The following is a 25,757-nucleotide window of genomic DNA, read 5'->3' as shown; positions in this document are numbered from 1 at the left end:
GTATAGTTGATTTACAATATTATTTTAGTTTCAGATGTACTACATAGTGATTCAAAATAATTTTATAGATTATACTCCATTTATAGTTATTATAAAATACTGTCTATATTCCCTGTGCTGTACAATGTATCCTTGTGGCTTATTTACTTTGCACATAGTAGTTCATACCTCTTAAACCCCTACCCTATCTTGCCATTCCCGCCTTCCCTCTGCCTACTGGTAACCACTAGTTTTCTCTCTATATCTGTGATTCTGGTTCTTTTTTTTTTATATTCACTAGTTCATTTTATTTTTAGATTCCACATATAAGTGATACCATACAATATTTGTTTTTCCCTGTCTGACTTAGTTCAGTAAACATAATACCCTCCATATCCATCCATGTTGTTGAAAATGGCAAAATTCATTCTTTTTAATGGCTGAGTAATATTCGTGTGTGTGTGTGTGTGTGTGTGTGTGTGTGAGATCTTCTTTATCCATTCATCTGTTGATGGGTGTGTGTGTGTGCATGTGTCATCTTCTTTATCCATTCATCTGTTGATGGACACTTAGGTTGCTTCCATATCTTGGCTATTGTAAATAGTGCTTCAGTGAACATAAGGGTACATACATCTTTTCAAATTAGTGTTTTTGTCTTTTTTGGATATATACCTAGAAGTGGAATTGCTGGGTCATAGTTTTTTGAGGAAACTCCATACTGTTTTTCACAGTGGCTGCACCAATTTACATTCCCACCAACAGTGTATAAGAGTTCCCTTTCCTCCACATCCTCACCAACATTTGTTATTTGTGTTCTTTTTGATGATAGCCATTCTGACAGGTGTGAGGTGATATCTCATTGTTGTTTTGATTTGCATTTCCCTGATGATTGGTGATGTTGAGCATGTTTTCATGTGCCTGTTGGCCATCTGTATGACTTTTTTGTAGAAATGTCTATTTAGGTGTTTCTGCCTATTTTTTGATTGTGTTGTTTGTTTTTGTTATTGAGTTGTATGAGTTTATATATTTTAAATATTAACCCCTTATTGGTCATATCATTTGCAAAGATTTTCTCCCATTCAGTAGGTTTTCTTTTCATTTTGTTGATGGTTTCCTTTGCTGTGGAAAAGTTTTTATGTTTGATTAGGTCCCATTTGTTTATTTTTGCTTTTGTTTCCATTGCCTTAGGAGACAGATCCAAAAAAACACTGCTACAATTTAGGTCAAAGAGTGTTCTGCCTGTATTTTCTTATAGGAGTTTTATGGTTTCTGGTCTTACATTTAAGTCTTTAATCTATTTTGAGTTTATTTTTGTATCTGGTGTTAGAGAATGTTCTAATTTTATTCTTTTACATGTAACTGTCCAGTTTTCCCAGCACCACTTATTGAAGAGACTGTCTTTTCTGCATTGTATATTTTTGCTGCTTTGTTATAGATTAATTTGCCATAGTGTGTGGTTTTATTTCTGGGCTCTCTATTTTGCTCCATTGATCTATGTGTCTGTGTTTTGTGCCAGAACTATACTGTTTTGATTACTGTAGTCTTGTAATATAGTCTGAAGTCAGGGAGTGTGATATCTCAGCTCCATTTTTTTCTTTCTTAAGATTGTTATGGCTATTTGGGGTCTTTTGTGTTTTCATACAAATTTTAAAATTATTTGTTCTAATTTGAGAAGGATAGGTGTTAACTCTTTCTAAATGTTTGGTAGAATTTACCTGTGAAGCTATCTCATACTGGACTTTTATTTGTTAAGAGGTTTTTTAAAAATTACTGATTCAATTTCATTAATGGGAATTGGTCTCTTCATATTTTCTATTTCTTCCTCATTCAGTCTGGGAAGATTTTACATTTCTAGAAGTTTATCTGTTTCTTCCAGACAGTCCATTTTATTGGCATATAATTGTTCATAGTAATCTCTTATAATGCTTTGTATTTTTGTGGTATCACTTGCAACTTCTTTTTTATTTCTGATTTATTGATTTGGTTCCTCTCTTTTTTTCTTCATGAGTCTGGCTAAATTTTTATCAATTTTATCTTTTTAAAGAACCAGCTCTTAGTTTCACTGATATTTTCTGTTGTTTTTTAGTCTCAATTTCATTTATTTCTGTTCTGATCTTTATGATTTCTTTCCTTCTACTAACTTTGGGTTTTGTTTGTTCTTCTTTTTCTAGTTCTTTAGGTGTAAGGTTAGGTTGTTTATTTGAGATTTTTCTTATTTCCTGAGGTAAGCTTGTATTGCCATAAACTTTCTTCTTAGAACTGCTTTTAATGCATCCCACAGATTTTGGATTGTTTTGTCTTTGTTTTCATTTGTCTTCAGGTATTTTTAAATTTCTTCTTTGATTTCTTCAGTGATCCATTGGTTGTTTAGTAGCATGTTGTTTAGCCTCCACATGTTTGTGTTTTTTGCAGTTTTTTTCTTATAGTTGATTTCTAGTTTTATACCATTGTGGTCAGAAAAGATGCTTGATATGATTTCAGTTCTCTTAAATTAACCAAGGCTTGTTTTGTGGCCTAGCAAGTTATCTATCCTGAAGAATGTTCCACGTGCTCTTGAAAAGAATGTGTATTCTGTTGCTTTTTGGATGGAATCTTCATACCTATTAAATCCATCATGTCTAGTGTGTGACTTAAGACCAATGTTTCCTTATTGATTTTCTGTATGGGTGATCTTTCCATTGATTAAGTGGGGTGTTGAAGTCCCTTACTATTCTTGAGTTACTGTCAATTTCTCTCTTATTGTCTGTTAATATTTGCTTTATGTATTTAGATGGTCCAATGTTGGGTGCCTATATATTTACAATTGTTATACCTTCTTCTTGGACTGATCCCTTGATCATCAATGTAATGTTCGTCTTTGTCTCTTGTAGCAGTCTTTAATTTAAAGTCAATTTTTTCTGATATAGGTATTGTTACCCTGGCTTTTTTTGACTTCCATTTGCATGGAATTCTTTTTTCCATCCCCTCACTTTCAGTCTGTGTGTGACTTTAGATCTGATGTGAATCACTTGTAGGCAGCATATCTATGAGTCTTTTTTTTGTACCATTTAGCCACTCTAAGTCTTTTGATTGGAGCATTTAGTTCATTGACATTTAAAATAATTATTGATAGGTATGTACTTATTGTCACTTTGTTAATTGTTTTGGGGTCATTTTTGTAGTTCTTTTTTGTTCATTTCATTTTCTTTTGTTCTCTTTCCTTGTGAATTGATGATTATCTGGTTTTATGTTTGGAGTTTTTAGTCATATGCCTTTTTTGTGTGTGTATAGGTTTTTGGTTTGTGGTTTACCAAGGGGTTTATACATAGCCATATGTGTGTGTGTGCATGATTTTAAGTTGTAGATCTCTTAATTTCAAATGCATTTTAACAACTTTGCATTTTTACTCCCCTTCCCTCATGATTACTGTTTTTGACATCATATTTAACATCTATTTGTTTTGTGTATCCCTTAACTGCTTATTATGTATATAGAAGATTTTACTACTTTTGTCTTTTAACATTCCTACTAGCTTTGGATATGGTTGATTTCCTACTTTTACTGTATACTTGCCTTTACCAATGAGCTCTTTCCTGCCATGATTTTCATGTTTATAGTTGTGGCCGTTTCATTTTTTGCTTAGGGAAGTCCCTTTAACATTTCCTGTAAAGCTGATTTGGGATGCTGAACTCAGATTTTGCCAGCACCAGTGTCCACATGGTAGAACGAGCTCCCCAAAATGCCTGGCACCAGTATCTGTGTCTCCAGGGTGAGCTCCAGTTGCCTCCTGCCTCTCCAGGAGACTCTCCAAGATCAGTAGGTGGGCTTGACCCAGGCTCCTTTTAAATTACTGCTTCTGTCTTGGATCCCAGAGTGTGTGAGATTTTGTGTGCGCTCTTATAGAGTGGAGTTTCTATTTCTCGCAGCTCTCTGGGTCTCCCAAAAGTAAGTGCTGCTGGCCTTCAGATCCATACATTCTGGGGGCTAGTCTTCCTGGCACAGGAGCACTAGGCTGGGAGCCCGATGTGGGGTTCAAACCCCTCATTCCTTGGGAAGAAACTCTGTAATTGTAATTATTCTCTTCTTTGTGGGTTTCCCATCTCGGAGTGTGGGTCTTTTCTATACCATGAGTCCAACCCTCCTACCTGTCTTGTTGTGGTTCCTTCTTTATATATTTAATTGTAGAAGACCTTTTCTGGTAGGTTCTGGTCTTTTTCATAAATAGTTTTTCTGTAAATAGATGTAATTTTGGTATACCTGTGAGAGGAGGTGAGCTCAGGGTCTTTCTACTCTGTCAGTAGAAACTGGCATCTTACTAAGTGCAAATTTTACTCCAGTATAAAAAGAAACATGGACAGCATAGAGCTAGGTTAAAAAAAAAAAAATTAGGACTCCATGACACCTTTTCCAAGACATCTGTTAAAGTAAAAAAAAATGGGACTATGGATCAGTATGTATGTAATTATTAGTATAGAAAACAACATATAAATATGGTTGCATATGCATGGGATATCTCTTGAAGGATGCAAGAACAAGGTAATAGTAGTTGCGTCTAGGAAAGAGAACCACATGGGTGAAAGATAAAGGCAGGAGGGAGATACAGTTTTCACTTTATACCCTTCCTACTTTCAATTTGTATAACTTGTACATCTACTTATGTATTCAAAAGGAAAAAAAATTTTAATGAAGCTCTTTCATAATCTAAATTTGTCATCAGCCACTATTCCCATGATTAATTGCTTATTTGAAAGAACAAGCCTCTGCCAACAGATATATGAACTCTTTGGGCTTCTACTGTGCTACTGTTTTCCACCTCACAATAAACATTCTTGCTATCTTTGAAAAAAATGTTTGTCCCAATAAAATAATATTTTCTTGACATGATAGTACCTCCATAAGCTTTCTTTTAGTATAGCGAGTACCTCATTTGCTGAAGTAAATCCATCTGTGGGAAATACAAAATGGGCCATGCATTTTCATGAGAAAGGAAAAAATAATGGCCTTTCTTTATGCACACAGCTGGTTAAGGCAATGATCGGCTTCCTCTGACAGCCCAGTCACGGGAACACAAAGTGGTAAGCCGGCTATAATGCTCAATATTCAAATAATGTGTGCATTAAATGACTTGAAAATAACACCAAAGCACTGTGATTTTTTTTTCTATTTTTTCAAAAATTTCTTTTATGTTTTAATGGAATTTTAAAGAGTTAAACTCATGAAATGAAAAAAATATTGGATTATCTATTAAAATATGTGTCAAAATTCTGTAACATTACCTGGGCTTTTCTAGTCTCTTGAACTGTTTATATATACACCACTCTTCTTTGTATTTAAGGAACGACTGATTTGAAGACTATTCACTACTTGACTGAACTAGCTGCTTAATTGGGCTGTGAAATACTGTCATATAGCTTTTACTTGATTTGGAGACCAAACTAATAAATTATTTATATTGATTATTCAAGTTAACGGTTACTTTATCATTTTTAAACCACAGATTAACAACAGCCATCGTTCACAGAGTATTGTTGCGGGTGCATAAAGGTAGTTTTGGAACTAATATTTATAATATTTGGATGGAGCAATAGAGGCACATATGGTATATTTGTCTCTTAACTCAAAATGAACAAAAATTGATGCTTGAAGAAGGAACACTCCACTCTTAGTGCTTATCTCCTGGCTATCTACAGCCTTACCTTCTGGCTTTAAGTGATCTCAAACTGCATAGTACCTCAGTAGGCATTTTTAATTAAAATTAAATTGAAATTTAATTTAATTAATAAAATTTTGTTTATACATTTTAATGTAATAATAGTGAATATGCCTTGTCAAGCGATAGAGGAATATAGTACTGAGTTTAAGTTTTAGCCTTTGGAGTTAGAGCATGTTTGAATCCTGGCTCTGCTGCAGATAAACCAAGATTAGGGTTTGGTTTGTCATTTAACCATCATGACCTTTCAATTTTTTGACAGTTAATATATTAATTTTGAATGGAAAAAAGGAAATTTCCCCAGTACATGCTATTCTTGGAAGGAAGTAATCCAGATATTTGAGGCACTCAGAAAATTTAAACAAGGTTAACTGAGAACAGTATTGAACTTTGCTGCATAACAAACACCCCAAAACTTAGTTTTTAAAACAATAACCATTTATTTAGTTCATGATTCTGTGGATCAGCAATGTGGGCTGGGCTTAGCAGGGTGGCTCTTCTGGCCTCAGCTGAGGTAACTCATATGACTGTGATCAGCTGCCAGATTGACTAGGGGTGGCTGGCTATTGACTCGGGTGTCTTGGCAGTCTTCCACGTTGTTTCTCATCCTCTAGTAGGCTAGCCTAAGTTTGTTCACAAAGTCACTTAGCAAGTGTCCAACAGAGCTAGTAGAAGTGTGCAAGGACTCTTGAGGTCCTGGTGAAATTGGTACACATTGTTTCTGTAGCATTCCATTGGCCAAAGCAAGTTACAAGACCAGCTTCGATACTAGAGGTAAAAAAGAGACTCCACCTGTTGTTGAAGTGAGCTGAAAAGTCACATCATGTAGCAGTTTAGATAACAGGGGGGGAATAATTTGTGGCCATTTTTGCAAATCTATTATAGTGAACACTAGCCCTTATGTTATAAAAAGATAATATACTGACTGTTAAGGGTATGAATAATATGTAAAGATTTTTAATGGAGACTTTCCTGGTGGTCAATTGGTAAAAAAAACCACCTTCCAATGCAGGGGATGTGGGTTCAGTCTCTGGTCGGGGAACTAAGTTCCCACATGACATGGGGCAACTAAGCCCGTACACCACAGCTACTGAGCCCACGCACCACAACTAGAGAGAGAAAACCCACACACCACAACTAGAGAGAAACCCGTGCGCTACAATGAAGACCCAACACAGCCAAAAGAAAAAATAATAAATAAATAAAATAAAAGATTTTTAGTGATAAAATTATTAGTAATCAACCAATTCATATGTAAATACTTACAAAAAGTTAATAAAATTCTACTTTTATAGTAGTTATTCAACATGGTAAAGCCCATGCACAACTTGCTATTCTTTTTTATATCTGGAAAACCTTAGTCATGCTAAATTTAATGAGCCTGATTCATTTTAGAAGAAAGAAATGTGGGAAGCAAATATAAGAATTCAAAACCAGACAAAAACGTGAAGCAGAGTCTACTTCATTGTCTATATTTACCATATGTATTGAATTTCTGCCAGTTTTCTTTTACCTAGTCATGAGAAATTTTATTCATGAGAAATTTTAATTGACTTGCATTTACATGCGTAATTCTTACATGTGGGGCACACACACACACATTCCTATACAAATTCTCCCCCTCCAAAGAGTAAATCTACTCTCTGCACCTCTTTGAAGACAATTAAATGTTTACATACACGACATTGTAACTCACCTGTACTCCAATAAAAATTTTAAAAAAGGAAAAATTATAAAAAGAAAAAAGTTTATATAGTGTTAGCATGTAGGTGCTGTAGAATTTCTTTTTTTCTTTTTTTTTTTTTTTTTTGCCTCTCACTGTTGTGGCCTCTCCCATTGCAGAGCACAGGCTCCAGATGCACAGGATGGCTCACGGGCCTAGCCACTCCACGGCATGTGGGATCTTCCCGGACCGGGACACGAACCCATGTCCCCTGCATCGGCAGATTGACTCTCAACCACTGTGCCATCAGGGAAGCCCGGTGCTGTAGAATTTCTATCCAGTATCTTTTCTCAAGAAAGTCTAGAAAACTATGTAAATAAACATGTGGAAAGTATGTTTTTATGTACAGATTTATATATGGTTTAAAAATTTAGAATTTTAAAATCAAGGGTATACTTGGAGATCACCTTCAATCTTAGTTTTATACAGATAACTGAGATCCAGGAAATTAAGTGAATACATCTAATGCTGGTAATTTCTGAATTAAAGGAATAATTGCATGAATTATCTGTAGTAAATATGGTGGATTGGTACTTAACATCTCTTTTATCTTCCTGTACTGTGGAGTCTGGAAAATGAATAACTATACTTCCTAGACTCCCTTGTAGCTAGGGTTCTGGATGTGATTTAGGATTGACCAATCAGATGCTTTTGCCACTGTGAGGCATGGGCTGTACTTCTGCTGCATTTTCTTCCTCCACTGCTGGAAAAAATAATGATGGAAGTGTTTGCTTTTTCTGTGGGAGTATCAGCTAAAGTCCTACTGTTCAAAGAACCCTGCATTATGCCTTAAGACAAGGTGTGGACTGTTTGTAGGAGGTGTGCCACAATTCTGGAACCAGCAGTAGTGACATTCCTTGACCATGACAGGTTGCCTGATCCTGTTGGTTTCCTGATTGTAGTAGTTTCCTGATCTTAAAGTCTTATTAACTATTAAGGTAGAAGTGTGGTTCTGGAACTGGAGGATCCCTGATTATGGAAGATTCAGCAGCTCCCTTGGTGCCTATGTTAGTTTGCCAGGGCTGCCCTAACAAAGTTCCACAAACTGGGGAAGCTTAAGACAACATAAATGTATTCTTTCACAATTCTGCAGGCTAGAAGTCCAAAATCAGGTTATCAATAGAGCCATGCTCTATCTGAAGGCTCTAGGGGCAATTCTTCCCTGCCTTTTCTAGTTTCTGGGGGTTGCTGGCAATCCTTGGCATTCCTTGGTTTATAGAGGCATCACTCCAATCTCTGCCTCCAGCTTCAAGTGTCCTTTTCTCATGTGCCAGTGTCCTTTTTTTTTTTTTTTTTTTTTTTCGCGGTATGCGGGCCTCTCACTGTTGTGGCCTCTCCCGTTGCGGAGCACAGGCTCCGGACGCACAGGCTCAGTGGCCATGGCTCACGGGCTTAGTTGCTCCGCGGCATGTGGGATCTTCCCGGACCAGGGCACGAACCCGTGTCTCCTGCATCGGCAGGCGGATTCTCAACCACTGCGCCACCAGGGAAGCCCTGTCAGTGTCCTTTTAAGGACACTAGACATTGGATTAAAGCCCACCTTAATCGAGTACAACCTCATCTTAACTTGATTACATCTGCAAGATCCTATTTCCAAATAAGGTCACATTTACAGGTTTTAGGTAAACATGAATTTTGGGGGGATAGTATTCAACCCAGTATAGTGCCTCAACAGTGAAATGTAGCTGTGGCAGTCTTTCCTGAAAGTTCAATCCAGACTCAGTCCCTTTATCCCTCCTCCAAAATCTGAAAGTCTTTTAATATCCTGTAAACTAGCTAGAGTGGATTCTATTCTTTGCAAATGAACTCAGACAATATATTTTTGTACATTTTTTCCTTAAGTGTTCCACTGAAGATTTTTTTTTATCACAGGTGTCAGTAAAAGAAAATTCTTCCTAATTTGAAACCTAAATCTTTCATACTCAGTTCTTTGAAATCTCAAGAGTTTCATTTTTAATTGCTACTTTTGGGTCCATCTGCAAAGTCCTAATCAAATACAGATGTGGGGAAGAGAACAAGAATTTTTTGAGGACTACTATATGACAGAGACTTTGTTAGTTAATTAGGCACTACAATTTGTTATCTGAATTTAACAGAAAAGAAAACTGAGACCCAGGTAAGAGGCATAACTTTAATAATACTTTGCAGTAAATAAGTGGGAGTCTAATAAATTAAACAATAATGGTTTTTTTTCTATAGTTCTATTGCTCCATGAAGTCCTTTACTGGAGAGGGAAAGGGTAGTTGAAGGATTTTAAGTATCCCAGATTGTTAGATTAACATGGCATAAATAATATAATTATCCAGCAATGGAACCAACTTAAAATAAGAACTTCTAAATCTAAGAGAGTATTGTTTCCTCCAAATAAGTCACATTGGGAGCTATGTAGTGATTTCAAGTATTGTCCCAAGTATTTTGAATGTTTTCTGTTGGAATTGCCATTAGAACTGAAGTCACTGTCTTTTGAATATCCTCAATGGCAAGTTTTCTTTCCTTTTTGGGTTGCTTTTTTCCTTTTAGAATGGCACTGATTTTAAAGACTAGTCAAAGGTTGTCCAGAGCAAAGTGTAGTAAATAAAATGGATGATCAAGCAGTGATTTGTGCAGTACACAATACCACAGATGTTTTAGAATTTCTGCATAATAAGCTTGCCTGTTTGACCTTGTAGATTAATTCAGCATGGACGATACCATTTATGTTGATGAAACAAATTAACATTGTCTTCATTTGTGATTCAGGCAAGCATACTTTCTTAGATCTTTGGTTTCTTGGACTTTTCCATTCAATATTTTGGCATCTTCTTTTCAGGTCATACTTGAAATATCAAGTTTCCTTAGGTTTCTATTGTCCTCAGAAACACATTACTTTGTCCAACTTCTCTTGAAAGGTTAGAATAAATGTCAAGTCTTCTGTGTTCTGTTCATCACTCCAAATACATGGCAGTCTTCACAGCACCTTGGCTTTGGCTCAGATTTTCTTTTGGAATGAAGCTGTTTAAAGCTTCCTAAACACATGAAAAGATGTTCAGCATCCTCCGAATGAGAGAAACAAAATTAAAGCTATAATCACACTTTATCCACCTACCAGTGGGCAAAGATCAAGAAGTTTAATAACCACAGTATACTGCAAAAAACCTTCATAAATTGTCAGCCAGAGTGTACAACCCCTATGGTATGTAATTTGTCAATATCCTTCCGAGTTAAAAATGCACATACCCTTTGATGTAGCAATACTAATTCTAGGAAATATCCTATAGGTGTACTTAGACACATGCAGTATCATACATATACATGTTATTCACTGCAAGCTTATTTATAACTGCAAAAGAGTGCAGAAATAGAGGTTTGGTTAAATCAGTCATGGCACATCCATGCAGTGGAATATTAATTAGCTCTTAAGAAGAATTATGAAATATTCTAAATCTTGCTTTGAGAGATGGTTACACCCTTGTATTCAATTCTCCAATTGTATAAAAATGAATCTTAGCATCTTACTAAGTGCAAATTTTACTCCAGTATAAAAAGAAACATGGACAGCATAGAGCTAGGTTAAAAAAAAAAAATTAGGACTCCATGACACCTTTTCCAAGACATCTGTTAAAGTAAAAAAAAATGGGACTGTGGATCAGTATGTATGTAATTATTAGTATAGAAAACAACATATAAATATGGTTGCATATGCATGGGATATCTCTTGAAGGATGCAAGAACAAGGTAATAGTAGTTGCTTCTAGGAAAGAGAACCACATGGGTGAAAGATAAAGGCAGGAGGGAGATACAGTTTTCACTTTATAGCCTTCCTACTTTCAATTTGTATAACTTGTACATCTACTTATGTATTCAAAAGGAAAAAAATTTTTAATGAAGCTCTTTCATAATCTAAATTTGTCATCAGCCACTATTCCCATGATTAATTGCTTATTTGAAAGAACAAGCCTCTGTCAACAGATATATGAACTCTTTGGGCTTCTACTGTGCTACTGTTTTCCACCTCACAATAAACATTCTTGCTATCTTTGAAAAAAATGTTTGTCCCAATAAAATAATATTTTCTTGACATGATAGTACCTCCATAAGCTTTCTTTTAGTATAGCGAGTACCTCATTTGCTGAAGTAAATCCATCTGTGGGAAATACAAAATGGGCCATGCATTTTCATGAGAAAGGAAAAAATAATGGCCTTTCTTTATGCACACAGCTGGTTAAGGCAATGATCGGCTTCCTCTGACAGCCCAGTCACGGGAACACAAAGTGGTAAGCCGGCTATAATGCTCAATATTCAAATAATGTGTGCATTAAATGACTTGAAAATAACACCAAAGCACTGTGATTTTTTTTTCTATTTTTTCAAAAATTTCTTTTATGTTTTAATGGAATTTTAAAGAGTTAAACTCATGAAATGAAAAAAATATTGGATTATCTATTAAAATATGTGTCAAAATTCTGTAACATTACCTGGGCTTTTCTAGTCTCTTGAACTGTTTATATATTCACCACTCTTCTTTGTATTTAAGGAACGACTGATTTGAAGACTATTCACTACTTGACTGAACTAGCTGCTTAATTGGGCTGTGAAATACTGTCATATAGCTTTTACTTGATTTGGAGACCAAACTAATAAATTATTTATATTGATTATTCAAGCTAACGGTTACTTTATCATTTTTAAACCACAGATTAACAACAGCCATCGTTCACAGAGTATTGTTGCGGGTGCATAAAGGTAGTTTTGGAACTAATATTTATAATATTTGGATGGAGCAATAGAGGCACATATGGTATATTTGTCTCTTAACTCAAAATGAACAAAAATTGATGCTTGAAGAAGGAACACTCCACTCTTAGTGCTTATCTCCTGGCTATCTACAGCCTTACCTTCTGGCTTTAAATGATCTCAAACTGCATAGTACCTCAGTAGGCATTTTTAATTAAAATTTAATTTAATTAATAAAATTTTGTTTATACATTTTAATGTAATAATAGTGAATATGCCTTGTCAAGCAATAGAGGAATATAGTACTGAGTTTAAGTTTTAGCCTTTGGAGTTAGAGCATGTTTGAATCCTGGCTCTGCTGCAGATAAACCGAGATTAGGGTTCGGTTCGTTATTTAACCATCATGACCTTCAATTTCTCCATCTATAAAAATGCACATAATGTGATCTACCTCAGCAGGTTGTACGTGAAGATCAGTCAAGAGAATGTATCTAAAATGCTTAGTGCAATGTATCCATAAACTATAGCTATTGTTATGGTTGTAAAAGGAAATGCTTTGAATCATAGACATTCCTGAAAATTATCCTAAAGGAGTATATTATAATCCAATGTTATTTTGGTTATGAGGATTGAAATTCTGTTCATTCACTCAGTGATTCATTCACATGTTGGATTCTGAAAGAGAAAGTCATAGCAAAGTCTTCTTTATAGCAAAGGAAAAAAAAATGATTTGTATCAAGAACAAAGCTTTTGTGGGACTTCCCTGGTGGTCCAATGGTTAAGACTACACTCCCAATAGAGGGGGCCTGAGTTCAATCTCTGGTCAGGGAACTAGATCCTGTATGCCATAACTAAAACATCCCACATGCCGCAACTAAGACCAGGTGCAGCCAAATAAATAAATAAATAAAAAGTATTTTTTTTAAAAAAAGGAAAAAGCTTTTGTGGATTAACCTGATTAACTTATAGTAAGAATAGTCCTTTGAGACATCATTTTTAAAAAATTTATGTTATTGAAGTATAGTAAGTCCCCTACATACGAACGAGTTCCATTTGAGAGTGCGTTCGTAAGTCTAATTTGTTCATAAGTCCAACAAAGTTAGCCTAGGTACCTAACTAACACATTCGGCTATATAGTACTGCACTATAATAGGTTTATAATACTTTTCACACAAATAATACATAAAAAACAAACACAAAAATAAAGAAAACATTTTTAATCTCACAGTACAGTACCTTGAAAAGTACAGTAGTACAGCACAACAGCTGGCATCCAGGGACTGGCATCAGGTGAATAGGCGAGAAGAGTTACTGACTGGATGAGGGAGAGGAGGTGGGAGATGGTGGAGCTGAAGGGTCGTCAGCAATAGGAGACGGAGGGCAATCTGCAATTTCACTCACATCTGATGTTGATGCAATGAACGTTTGCATCTTTGAAACTTTGCAGCTTAAAGGTTCGTATGTAGGGGACTTACTGTATAGTGATTTACAATGTCGTGTTAGTTTCTGGTGTACAAGAAAGTGATTCAGTTATGCACATATATATTCTTTTTCATATTCTTTTTCATATTCTTTTCCATTATGGTTTACTACAAGATATTGAGTATAGTTCCCTGTGCTTTACAGTAGGACCTTGTTGTTTATCCATCCTGTATATAATAGTTTGCATCCACTAAACCCAAACTCCCAACCATCCCGCCCCCCCCCCCCCCGACCTTGGCAACCACAAGTCTGTTCTCTATGTCTGTGAGTCTGTTTCTGTTTTCTGGATAAGTTCATTTTTGTCACATTTTAGATTCTACATATAAGGATATGTAAATTCTAAATATCATATAGTATTTGTCTTTCTCTGTCTGACTTACTTCACTTAGTATGATAATCTCTAGTTGCATCCATGTTGCTGCAAATGGCATTATTTCATTCTTTTTATGGCTGAGTAGTATTCCATTTTATATATGTTCCACATCTTCTTTATCCATTCATCTGTCAATAGACATTTAGATTGTTTCCATGTCAAGGCATCATTTTTGAACCCTTCATATATTTAACACTGTCTGAAGTCAAAGTCATTTAAAGACAATTCCTTTCCATTCTGCTCTTCTCTCCCAGCTTCTGGGGTCTCTCCACCAAACCCAGGCCATCAGAGAATGGTTAAAATAAGACCCTGTGACCCAATAACTTGAATGCTCTAGTTTTGGAGTCTTTGAGTCAAAACTAAAGTCATACTCACAAGACCAGTCTCCGTCTCCCCAAACGACAAATTATTTGTTGACATGTCTGTCTGCCCCATTAGATGTTGTTTCTTTGAGAGTAAGGGATGGGGCTCATCCATCTTTCCATCATTCCACAACTCTATGCAGAAAGCTTGCACACAGTAGGTACACAGTTTGTTTCTTTAAAATAATGTACTGAATAATAATTTTATTCTAACCATTTCAATGAAAATATTTTTTTAAATAGTTACTCTTTCAATAGTTCTTATTTTAATTTTCTTATTACAAAAAGACTTAGTCCTTTTTAATGAGAATTTTGCTTTCATTGTCATTTGTTATGTCTAATTCCAGGAAAGCCACCAGTGACCACTGAGATTTTAAAGTTGTCACCTATCCGGGAGACCCCCGACTCAGGTGCTTTTCTAGTTGTGGCTTTCCTGTGTCAGGGTAATGTTCTCAGAACTATCACAGTTATTTTCAACTCTGGTTGCACATTAGAATCCCCTCGCTGCCCAGTTTCTAGATGCAGCTTATTATTTAGTAGAATCTAGGTGACACGCAGGCATGGGAAGTTTTAACAAGCTGGACAGGTGACTCTGATGTCCAAGCAGGTTGAAAACCACCTGGACCACCTATGTTTTACTCTTGGGGGGGGCGGTGACCAAAGTGCTGCTCACCCTGGTCTAACCTGAGTGTGGACTCTGTGCCTTTTGAATCATGCTATGCAGAGTCTGCAAAATTCTGCTCCACTGGTCTGATGTGGACTAAAAATGTTTGGCCTGTGCAGTATTATTGTCTTATAATTGTGAAATATTTCAAGCGTACAGAACAGTAGGGTCACTAATGTAATAGAAACTCATGGACCTATCATCTAGTCTAACAAATCTTATCATTTTGCTATATTTATTACAGATTTTTATTAAAGCAATAAAACATTACAGATGCCATAGAAGCCCTTTATGTGCCTCTCCCCTGCCTACCCTCTCAAGGGATCACCACGAACTACCCAGAATTTGAAGTTTATCGCTCAGGCCCATGTTTCACTATGTATTTATTCAAAGACTGTGTTTAGCATTTTCTTGTTTTGAAACATTATATATATGGTATCAGATTCTGTGCAGTATTTTATAAAGTCAGGCCAATATTTAAAAATGGAAATATTTCACATAAAATCAGATTTGTTGGCTTCTCCTAGAACAACCAGAAGATCTGGCAGCACTGGGCAAGCTTTCTGGCATGATGGTATACCATGCTGGGCCAACGCTGGTCGGTGTGACACTGCCCCACTGCTCACACTGTGTAGACATATGTGCTTGCACCTGGGCTGTGTCTCCTTGGATGCAGTTCGCGTCCCTGAAACTGAACTTCCTTCCGTTATGATTCTTTGCTCTCTTCAAGGCCATTTCTGCCTTCCTCTCCTAACTGCTTAATAGCAAAGGCATCTACCTCTCTAGCTGCCTCTAATATCTACCTCTCCTTCTGCGCTCTGTTTTGTTGCATTTTTATTTTATTTTATTTTTTTGCCATGCTGTGTGGCTTGTGGGATATTAGTTCCCCGACCAGAGATTGAACCCCGGCCATGGCAGTGAAAGTGCCGAGTTCTAACCATTGGACCACCATGAATTCCCTCTTCTGTCTGGTTTTCATTTTAATTTTCTTGCTATTTCCTGCCATTTCTCTTAGAATTCTTGACTTTAGCACCAGTAGGGCATGGGGTTTTTGTTTTTGTTTTTTAGACTTTGCCAGTCAATAGTAAGAGAAGTGATTTATTTTGATCAGAAAATCAACCCATCATATGGCATCTCTGTGACCTCTGGTTTGGGCTAGTCTCCTTATTTTAAGTGTTGTTTACATGTTTCAGTAACTCGGGGGCAGCTGGGGTGCTGGAAGATTGGACACTGGATAAAATGAGATTGTATGGGTTATATAATTCTTAAGGGCTGAGATAGTTTTGTCTTTTATTTTTCTACAGCATTTGGCAAAGTGTCATGTAAATTACAGTCCCTAAAAATGTATTTACTGAATGAAAGAATATTAGTAATTTAAATTATTAAATGTTTTATTACATACCCCTTATAAACCAAGGCAGCCCCTGACCCTCCTTTGTTTTTCAGAATACAGATAACTCAACATGCCTCTCCTGATAAAGATCTGAGGCTGGCATGGAGGCCAGAGAGGCAGAGATGAAAGAGTGCTCAGGGTTTGTTGATAGTTTTGGTGGGAGGATTTTTTAATAGAGAGGAAAAGAGAGGCTTTGAGATGTCCTTGGTGTTTGGAAAAATTTGAAATTGAGAAGGGTTGAACAAAAATTTTCAGAAAATGCTGTTTTGTGTAATGAACAGGATTCCTATTTGAGATTCTTCAGTGGAGACAGCAATAAAGAATCAAATTGCTTTTAATTACATTTTTTATGTCAGTCTGCCTGGGACAAGACTATCAGGTTTTAGCCAGGTTATATCATAAAAGACATATATATGCCACAGAGAGTTATGGTAATGCCTTTGGATGTTTTAGCAAAGGGCAAGCCTTGATAAATATGGAGGTCTTCCTTATGCATACAGAGAGTAGGGCTTCTAGTGAGACTTCTCTCTATCAGGACACAAATCATAGTCAGAAACCTCTAAGATAAGTGAAGAGGCATTAATTGTCACCAGAGCAATTTTGTCTGTAACATAAAATGCAATAGAAAGTCAGTTTCAACAGTAGGTTGGGAAATAAATGAAAACACATGTCTGGAAGTTACAATTCATATAAGTTTAATTCCTTAAATCACATGAGTTTTACTTTTTTTTTTTTTTTTTTTTTTTGCGGTATGCGGGCCTCTCACTGTTGTGGCCTCTCCCGTTGCGGAGCACAGGCTCCGGACGCGCAGGCCTAGCGGCCATGGCTCACGGGCTTAGGTGCTCCGCGGCATGTGGGATCTTCCCGGACCAGGGCACGAACCCGCGTCTCCTGCATCGGCAGGCGGATTCTCAACCACTGCGCCACCAGGGAAGCCCGACACATGAGTTTTAAAAGCAGTGTCTTTGCAATAATTTAGCTTAAAATAGATTTAAGCCTCTCTTTCCATTTATGGTTGGGAAATAGGCACCAATGACTCCTTAACATTAAATTGTGTTAACCTAAGAAAACTGGATCACACCAGCTCTGGCCTTTGGGTAACAGATAGCGTCAGCTGTGTCAGTGGCAAGCACATGACATCTCTATGGGTACGCTCATTGTAGGATGCCTTGGTCTTCAAAGTTGGAAAGGTTCATATGTTCTCAAATGCCTTTTTCAGATGGACATTTGACATCTCTGCTGAAAATTCATTCAGATATTTACTCTGCAGTTTTGTGGGGTTTTTCCCCCACTTATAAATGGATTAAAAACAAGTTGTAGCGTAAGGTCCAGGGCTTTGGTAGAGTGATGGCTCCAAAGCAGTGGTTATTTCTATTGGTGCTCATTGCTAAATTTGGTCCAAATGAAATGCAGTTGGCTAAAGAACAAATCCCATAATCCCGCAGTATTACTTCCCTAGGGCTGCTGTAACAAAGTACCACAGACTTCAGTGGAGTAAAACAACAGAAATTGATTCTCTCCCAGCCTGGCTGCTAGAAGTCCAAAATCAAGGTATTAGCAGTGTTGGCTCCTACTGGAGGCTCTGAGTGAGAATCTGTGCCATGCCTCTCTCCTAGCTTCTGGTTGCTGCTGGCAATCTTTGGCATCCCTTGACATGCAGACGTATTGCTCCAGTTTCTGCCTCTCTCCTCACATGGCATTCTTCCTGTATCCCTGGGTCCAAATTTCCTCTTCTTGTAGGGATACCAGTCATTGGAATAGGCCCAGCCTAATCTATTTTGATCTAATCTTAACTTGCCAAGACCCTATTTGCAAATAAGGTCACATTCACAAGTGTTGGGGTTTGAGCCTTTGACACGTCTTTTGGGGTGATGCAATTCAACCTGAGACCACCACCCTTGAGTCCCTCCCAGAAGGAAATTCTGGAGCCACTGCTATACTACTAAAGTGTGTCCCTGTGGGTAAGGTGTGTTACACATACCAACTCATTTCATCTTTACTGCAACCCAATCATCCTGGGATAATTGTCCCTATTTTAAGGAAACAGAAGCTCAGAGAGTTTGAGCTGCCAACTAGTAAGTGCAGATCAAGTATGTAAATGCAGCTATTACAGACTTAAACCCATACCTTTTCTACTATGCCCTGCCATCACCCTAACTCAAAAAAATTGGATGCTTGTCTTTGGAAGCAATTGTTGAAATAAATGTTCAGCTCTGTCACAACTTTCCCCTCAAACATAGTTACTAAAACAGGAATTATAAGAGAGTTGGAGATGGGAAATATGGTGATAGATATTCTTCACACTCAAGAACATCTGGCCTTTTCTCACCAGGCAATGGAAGTGACTTTGCAATAGATTATAGGTTAGCCATGGGAGAAAGACCACCTGTCAATCAAGGGAACCTCTCATTCCTTCAACAGAAGTATTTCTAAAACATTTTATACATTGTACTTGTGTACATCTACTTTTTTAATGCATTTGGGCAATTTGACTTTTAAAGGAATCTCATCTGTCATTAAGTTCCATTTTTCTGCTCCTTAAATAATTCTTAAATCTACCCCCTCATCATTATCCTCAATATCATGGCTTTATTCACATACACATTTCTCTAACTTTATTGCAGTGGCTTCCAAATCCGTCTCTACGCCTCCAGTTTCCTCCCATCTAATCCACCCTTGGCATGGCTGACTCATTCTGATGCTTAAAAGCATGTTTTTATCCATTTAAAAAGTGTTATATTCATTCAACAAATATTTACTGAGGATATTCTGTGGCAAATGTTATTCCAGGCACTGGGATACAGCAATGAACCAAAGGAACAAAAATGCCTGCCTTCAGGGAGCTTATAGTCTGTACAGTTCATGATTGCCATTATTATAAATCTTTCTCTTCTATGTTTTGTTACAATCTTGGTAGATAAGAATAATGATGATGACATTGATAAGGGTTTTCATTTTTTTGAACATTTACTATGTGTCGGCCATTATGTTAAGCTGTTTACATACAAATTATATTGTACAACCCATGTCAAAGTTATGATGCTGATTTTGTGAATGAGGACATGGAGGCTCAGAAAGTTAAAGTCAGTCCAAAGTCAGAGATTTAAAAAAAAAAATGTTGTTGTGGTAAGATTTGAATCTGGCACTTTCTTTCTTCGAGGTCTTGGCCACTACACTACACATCTTCTTTTATTTTTTATTTATTTATTTATTTTTTTGTGGTACGCGGGCCTCTCACTGTTGTGGCCTCTCCCGTTGCGGAGCACAGGCTCCGGACGCGCAGGCTCAGCGACCATGGCTCACGGGCCCAGCCACTCTGTGGCATGTGGGATCTTCCCAGACCGGGGCACAAACCCGCGTCCCCTGCATCGGCAGGCAGACTCTCAACCACTGCGCCACCAGGGAAGCCCCACATCTTCTTTTAGATGTCCAAAAGGTTGTACAGGAGGAAATCTTTTCCTTTAACTTCTCAAATTTAGTAAATGGAGGCCTGTGAATTAAACTGACAAAAGACAGATTAGCAAGAGGAAACACAGTTTATTTGCATGTGAAATGCACATTTGTGTGGGAGTACTCAGTGATGAATAACTCAAAGGGGTGGTTAGAAATGGGGGCTTATATACCATTTTAACAAAGGGTGATAAATTATGGAGAAATGACTAGACAAGGAAAAGGGGGTTTGGGCTTCTGGGGGTGTGGGTAAGTTGTGGGAAGGTAACTAGGAAATGTATGGGGGAAACTACCGGTAGATAAGAGTTGTTTGTGCAGACTCATCTCAGCACCATCGCCATAACAGTCATTCTCCTCTTCCTGGTATGGGAGAGGGGGCACCTTTGCAAATGGAAATTTCCTTTATAAATGGAAATTTCATTTACAAAAGGGCAATTTATGCCATGTTTTTAGGCAGACTGGGGGAGGGAAGAGAACGTTTCCTGTGTCTATTGTTTCTTAATTGCCTTCAGCTCAAAATAATTCTTATGCCAAAGTGGCATATTTGGTGTAGCATATTCTGATCCTCTTCAGGATTTGTGAATAACTAAAACCTATTTAAACTCTTTGTAATGCAAATAACCACTGCAATAATCTGTTTATAAAATGACAATTTTGTATATTCAGTTTACCTAAAGCAGTGATTTGCTCTTCAGAGGACATTTGGCAACATCTGGGGTCCTTTTTGATAGTCATGACTGAGAGCGGGGGTACTACTGGCATCTAGTGAGTTGAGGCCAGGAGAACAGAGCCCTACAACACAGAGAATAACCTGGCATCGAAACTGCTGAAGTTAAGAAACCCTGACATATAATGAGGTGGTTGTAAACACTTAACAAAATTTGGCCTCTTATTTTTTCTTTCTAATGTTTTAAAGTCTGACTAAATGTAAATAAAGAAAAAAATAAAGATAAATAAAGAATAAAGATATGTATTGAAATAAACGTTGTTTATTTACATTTTAAAGACTTCCTCCCCTGCCACCTTTCAGTTTAAATTTAGTAATAGGTTTTCAGGGGAAATTGCATATCAGTTGAATACTTTTTAAATACATATATTTCCAAGTTTTAAGTACCACTCTACTCAGTTGTTTATGGAAACATTAACTTAAAATCCTAATCCAATGCTTTTATATAATTTAAAAATATAATTCATGCTCTGTTCTTCATATATAAAAATGATGCCAAAGGCCACTGATAGTAAATGTTCTTTAAACTGATTTACTGGCAGTAGTGATGGGTCTGCACTCAGTCATCAGTTCTTACAAGTCATCATCCTAGGAGCCATTTGGAAAGTAGTCCGCTGGGTACAGATATCTGGTATATGACTACAGAACACTTGTTCTTTGTGGGAAACTAAGTGATCTGTGTTTGATTCAAATCTGTGCTATTGGTCTTGACAACATTATGTTTTCTTATTAAGCTCCAAGAACTTTCCTGGCCTTCACAGTTTCCCGGCCTTCATGGTTTAAAAGTCAAAATATAAATTCATATGACAAAATGGTAGTCGAAATCATTTAATCATTTTTCTTTTCCCTAAATATAGTCCTTAAATGTTCTTCGGATTGGGAGCAGCACTTTAAGAGGTGAACAGTTACAGCATTCCTGTTCCCTATTCTTTCCCCCTTGAAACATCAGAGGCCTAGAATTTATTTGTTCTTGAAGTTGTCTGTTTCTTGACAGACATTAAAATTAATACAGTTTTTGAACACGCCTTCATAAAAGAATGTACAACTTCTCAGTTCAGCATAAATTTCTGTGTGTAGACCAGAGCACAGGAGTTGTTTTACCCCAACTGTTCCATCATGCTGTGAGAGATTAAGCATACTCACCGTTCGGTTTCCATCAATGTTTTGATTAGACATACAACGTTTCTCCTAATGAATTTCTGGGTTTCATCTGAATTATCTTTAAAAAAATTTAAGGAGATTTTTGTATATAAACACAGGAGACAAAGTATCACAATCTTTCTGATTTTTTTTAATATGCTCATTATTTTTACTTTTTCAGTAGTCCTCATCATGAAAACTACACAAGATAATTTTGGCCAAATGACCATTATGACCATTGGGTCACTGCACCGTTTCACCTTAAGACAAGGATGGTGCAATCTTGGTCATCTAAGGGGAACACAGAGAACATTCAGCGTTAAATATGACACCTTTAATTAGGAAGACCTATGGTTATACCATAGCAATTTTAAGGATGAGGTAATTTTGGGAGTGATGAAAAGCAGCAATCGTTTCCAACAGTTTATTTATGCTGTGGTACAAACTTTGACAACCAGTATGCTCTGTAAAAGAAATGCCTGCTATCTGTTGTCCTAACGGGTTAATGTGGCTTGTTATTAAGGGTCTAAAATTTGAAATAGTGTCCACATTTCTCTTACACTTATTATTGTAACTGCACAGGTCCTTTCATCACCTCCCTGGGATCCAAGCGGCTTGGAACAAATGAAGAAAGTCTGTGAACAGCCAGAGACCTAAGGAATCATGTTTCACTAAGAAAAAACTAGAAGGGCTGCGATTAGATTAGGCAAGGTGGGGAAAGGGATATTGGCAGGTAGGTGGCCGGAAAGTTACAACTCGGGTTATTTTTTAACTGGCGTCCTACAAATGGCCGGCGTGTAGGTGTCTCACTCGCTGACTTGTAAATGAACTTCAGGTTCTCTTTACTTGGGGAGACTTCTGAATCTGAGAACCTGACGGCAGTTCAACGACCCCGTCCTCGGGGTCCCCAAGGGACATCTTCCGGAGAGTCCGACTGTCTGGGGCGAAGGCGCAGGGAAAGCAGGGAGTGAGGGGGCGAGGGACGCGGGCCCCGAAAATCAACCCAACCCGGCCTCGCTCCCCTCCGGTGGAAACTTCCCCGGCCGCGAGCAGGGCGGGAGAGGGCGGCGGGGCGGCGGTTCCCCTCGCGGAGACAGAGAACTGCGCGCGCGAGGCTCGGGGCGCGCGGCGAGCGCGGCGGCCGTAGCCGCCGCCGCCACCGCCTCCTCCCCCCCTCCCCGCCTCCGGTGGCGCTGCCTCCTCCCTCCGCCCGGCTCGGCCTCCCTTGCTCCCTCCCCTCGTGGCTGGCTCCAGCGGCGGCGTCGGCGGCGTCGGCGGGCGGGGAGGGCGTGCGCTGGTCGAGAGGTGTCGGCGGCGAGGGGACGGAAGGGAAGTTTCAAGTGGAAGGTCGTCCGCCGGCCGGCGCGTCTTCTCGCTCTCCTCCGGCAGCATCATGGCGGAGCCGAGCGGCTCGCCCGTGCACGTCCAGCAGCCCCAGCAGGCGGCCCCGGTAACACCGGCGGCGGCGGCGGCCCCAGCCGCCGCGACAGCAGCGCCGGCTCCGGTGGCGCTCGTGGCCCCAGCCCCAGCGGCGCAGGCGGCCGGCTGGCCCATCTGCAGGGACGCGTATGAGCTGCAGGAGGTTATCGGTCAGTGCGGCGGGCGCGGCGGGGCCGGGCGCTGAGGCCGGGCGGGAGGGGACGCGGGATGCTGGGCTTGCCTCCATGCACGCCTGGGAGGCAGAGCGGTCGGCTTCTGGGCCTACCGGCTTCAACAGCTTTTTTTAAAAAAAATTTATTTGTTCCGTGAGCGCTGGTGCTGCAGGAGGCGGCGCGGCGGATGTGACTCGCACTGCAGACGAGCCGCATGCTGCAAACTTTTATCTCCTCGATCGCCGGGGCGGCGGAAGTGGGGACCCGACAATGCCGCCGCATCTTCTTCCTCCCGCGCGCCGGGCCCGCAGCCTGTGGTCGGTGGCCACGCGAGCAGGCAGCCGCGGCCGGGGTGGGGTTGCGGGGGCGCCGCCCTCGGCTTCCAGCGCCCCCGTGTCGCGCCTTGGGGGCCGCGTCCTGGGGGATCCAGCGGGCGCAGCCGCGCCTCTGCTCTCGAAGCTCCGCGCCTAGGTCTCCCGTCAGCAGCCTCTCGGCGTGGGTAACCGGGCTACGTAGGAGTTGCGGAGGCCCAGGTTCTTTCCCGAGGCCGGGGAGGATGCTGGCCTCCCTCCCTGACAGCCGCTGCTCCACGCCCGCCTCGCAGCCCGGCTCTCCGCGAAGCCCGGCGTTCCCGGGTACCCGCCTCTCGGTAGCGGGGCGCGCCGCCTGCCGCCCAGTCCGGTCGCCCGTGGAAAGCAGGCACCCTGGCCTCCTGCCCTGCGCCGGGCCGATGCTTCCCTCTGGTCCAAGGCCGAGCTGCAAGAGTGAAAGCCGAGACTGTCGGTGATCTGCTCCCTGCCTTTCGGTGCCTTCTAGTCGGCCCACAAATACACCTTATCTTACGTTTTAAAAAACTTGGCAAAGTCGAATGGCAAGAAGCCGGCGTTACCTTTCCCTGGGCCAGGCACGTGAAGGACCAGGAGAGTTGTGTTGACCCTTATTGGATCATCTCGTCTGAGAGGCTTGTTAAACCCAGTTAGGGAACCCACCAGGTAAAGTGGGCCCTCAGCTTCTAACCTTACTGGCGCTGGGATGGGATGCTGCCTTCCCATATCTTGATATTTAAGTATGGTGATGAAAAAGGAATTCAGGATATTTCTCTTAAACTTTTTATTTCTTTTCATTAAAATGAATGCTCCACTCCTCCCTTAAAAAAATTAAAACAGATACTAAGAATTTCATTAGGTGTTTGAACGAGCCTTTATCTGCTACTGTGTAAATGAAACAGCATAGACTGAAATAAATACTGAAGGGCATATAACCTAGGATATAAAAGCTCCAAATAACCTAAAACAGGCATCTGTACATAAAATTCTTTGAAAACCAAGAACTTTCATAACTTTTGGCCAAAGACTCTAAAAGGATGAGTCTTCCTGTCACTGCGTGGATTAAATATTTTCAAGGGCTTCTAAAGCCTAGAGTATTTAGTGAAAACTCCTTTAACCTGGTAGCTAAGCCCTTTCATCTTCCCAGGTTTAAGGCCTACTCTCAACTGGCTTGCCCCCTTATATTCTGATTGCATTGATTGTACCCTGAATAGTCAGCTATTAGTCAGGACCCATCTGGCCTTCCATTCCTTGTTGCCTGTTACAGGCTCTTTAAGTGCCCATCTTTGTAGTGAATCTCACTCAGCTTCCAAGGCCAGTGTGAATGTTCTTGAGAAACCTTCTGCTTCTCCCAAGGTAAAGTATGGTGGCTTCTTCTGCCCCTCTTTTTATATCTCACAGCATGTAACTCCATAATTTTTATTTGGCCAGCAAAATCTAAAGGCCTACTATGTCCCAAGCATCGTGCTAGGTAGGTGCTAGCAGTATAGAAATTAAAAATTGTCCCTGCCTTCAAGGACTTCCCAAGTAAACGACTCTGTAAGATGTGATGAGTGAACACTGGTAGAGCACAAAGGAGGGATTGACTGCTAGGAGAAATAAGGAAACAGGGTATTCCACAGAAGACATCTGGGCTGAATTTTGAAGTCTGAGTAAGTTTGTAAGGTGCCTGATTATTTCCATTGCTGCCTTTCCTAGCTAGGAGTTCCTAGCTGTGAACTCTTCCAGGGTCTTATCTATCCCTCTGCTTCCAGCACATAGGGATGATGCATAAAAGTTGAATGATGGTATCTGCCACATAGTTTCCATAGGGTCAGGACCAGCACTTAACTTATAATCAATTTATATGCTTATTTTGTTAATTATTAGGGTCAGTATGCCAGCTTTGCTTTTTGAAAACAATGTTTTGAGCTGATCAGTTTTGTCAACTAAAATGAATAAAATCTTAGTTTAATTAAAGTGATGGGATTGATTGCAGGGCTTCTTTCTGCTTGCAGTAGCAGCATTGTTAATTGTGGTTGGTCAAATTAATTAAGAAGACGAAATTTACCTGAGGAATTTTCAAGCAGAAACACCTGCTTATTACTTCTACGTTGATTTTTGCACCTTCACACTGGAAAGGGCTTTTCTACATTTAAAATTTA

General features: G+C 39.3%; 1 protein-coding gene across 5 annotated transcripts in view; it reads left to right on the top strand.

The window, feature by feature from the left end:
* Nucleotides 1-25,757, top strand: part of STK39 (serine/threonine kinase 39) — a 491,161-nt gene that overhangs the window by 145,663 nt on the left and 319,741 nt on the right. For 2 of the 5 annotated variants that reach the window (XM_059053948.2, XM_067026248.1), the window contains exon 1: nt 22,802-23,284. The exons of 2 other annotated variants lie outside the window; for them this stretch is intronic. In XM_059053948.2, coding sequence (XP_058909931.1) covers nt 23,089-23,284 — 196 coding nt within the window. In that variant the 5' untranslated portion in view covers nt 22,802-23,088. Of the gene's footprint in view, nt 1-22,277; nt 22,429-22,801; nt 23,285-25,757 lie in introns of those variants that run through there. One more of the 5 variants, XM_067026251.1, reaches the window with a different exon arrangement.

Source organism: Kogia breviceps, chromosome 2 (genome assembly GCF_026419965.1).
Source record: "Kogia breviceps isolate mKogBre1 chromosome 2, mKogBre1 haplotype 1, whole genome shotgun sequence".
In the NCBI taxonomy this organism is placed as follows: Eukaryota; Metazoa; Chordata; class Mammalia; order Artiodactyla; family Physeteridae; genus Kogia; species Kogia breviceps.
Note: the sequence above shows the minus strand (reverse complement) of the source record. Positions and strands in the feature narration are given on the sequence as shown.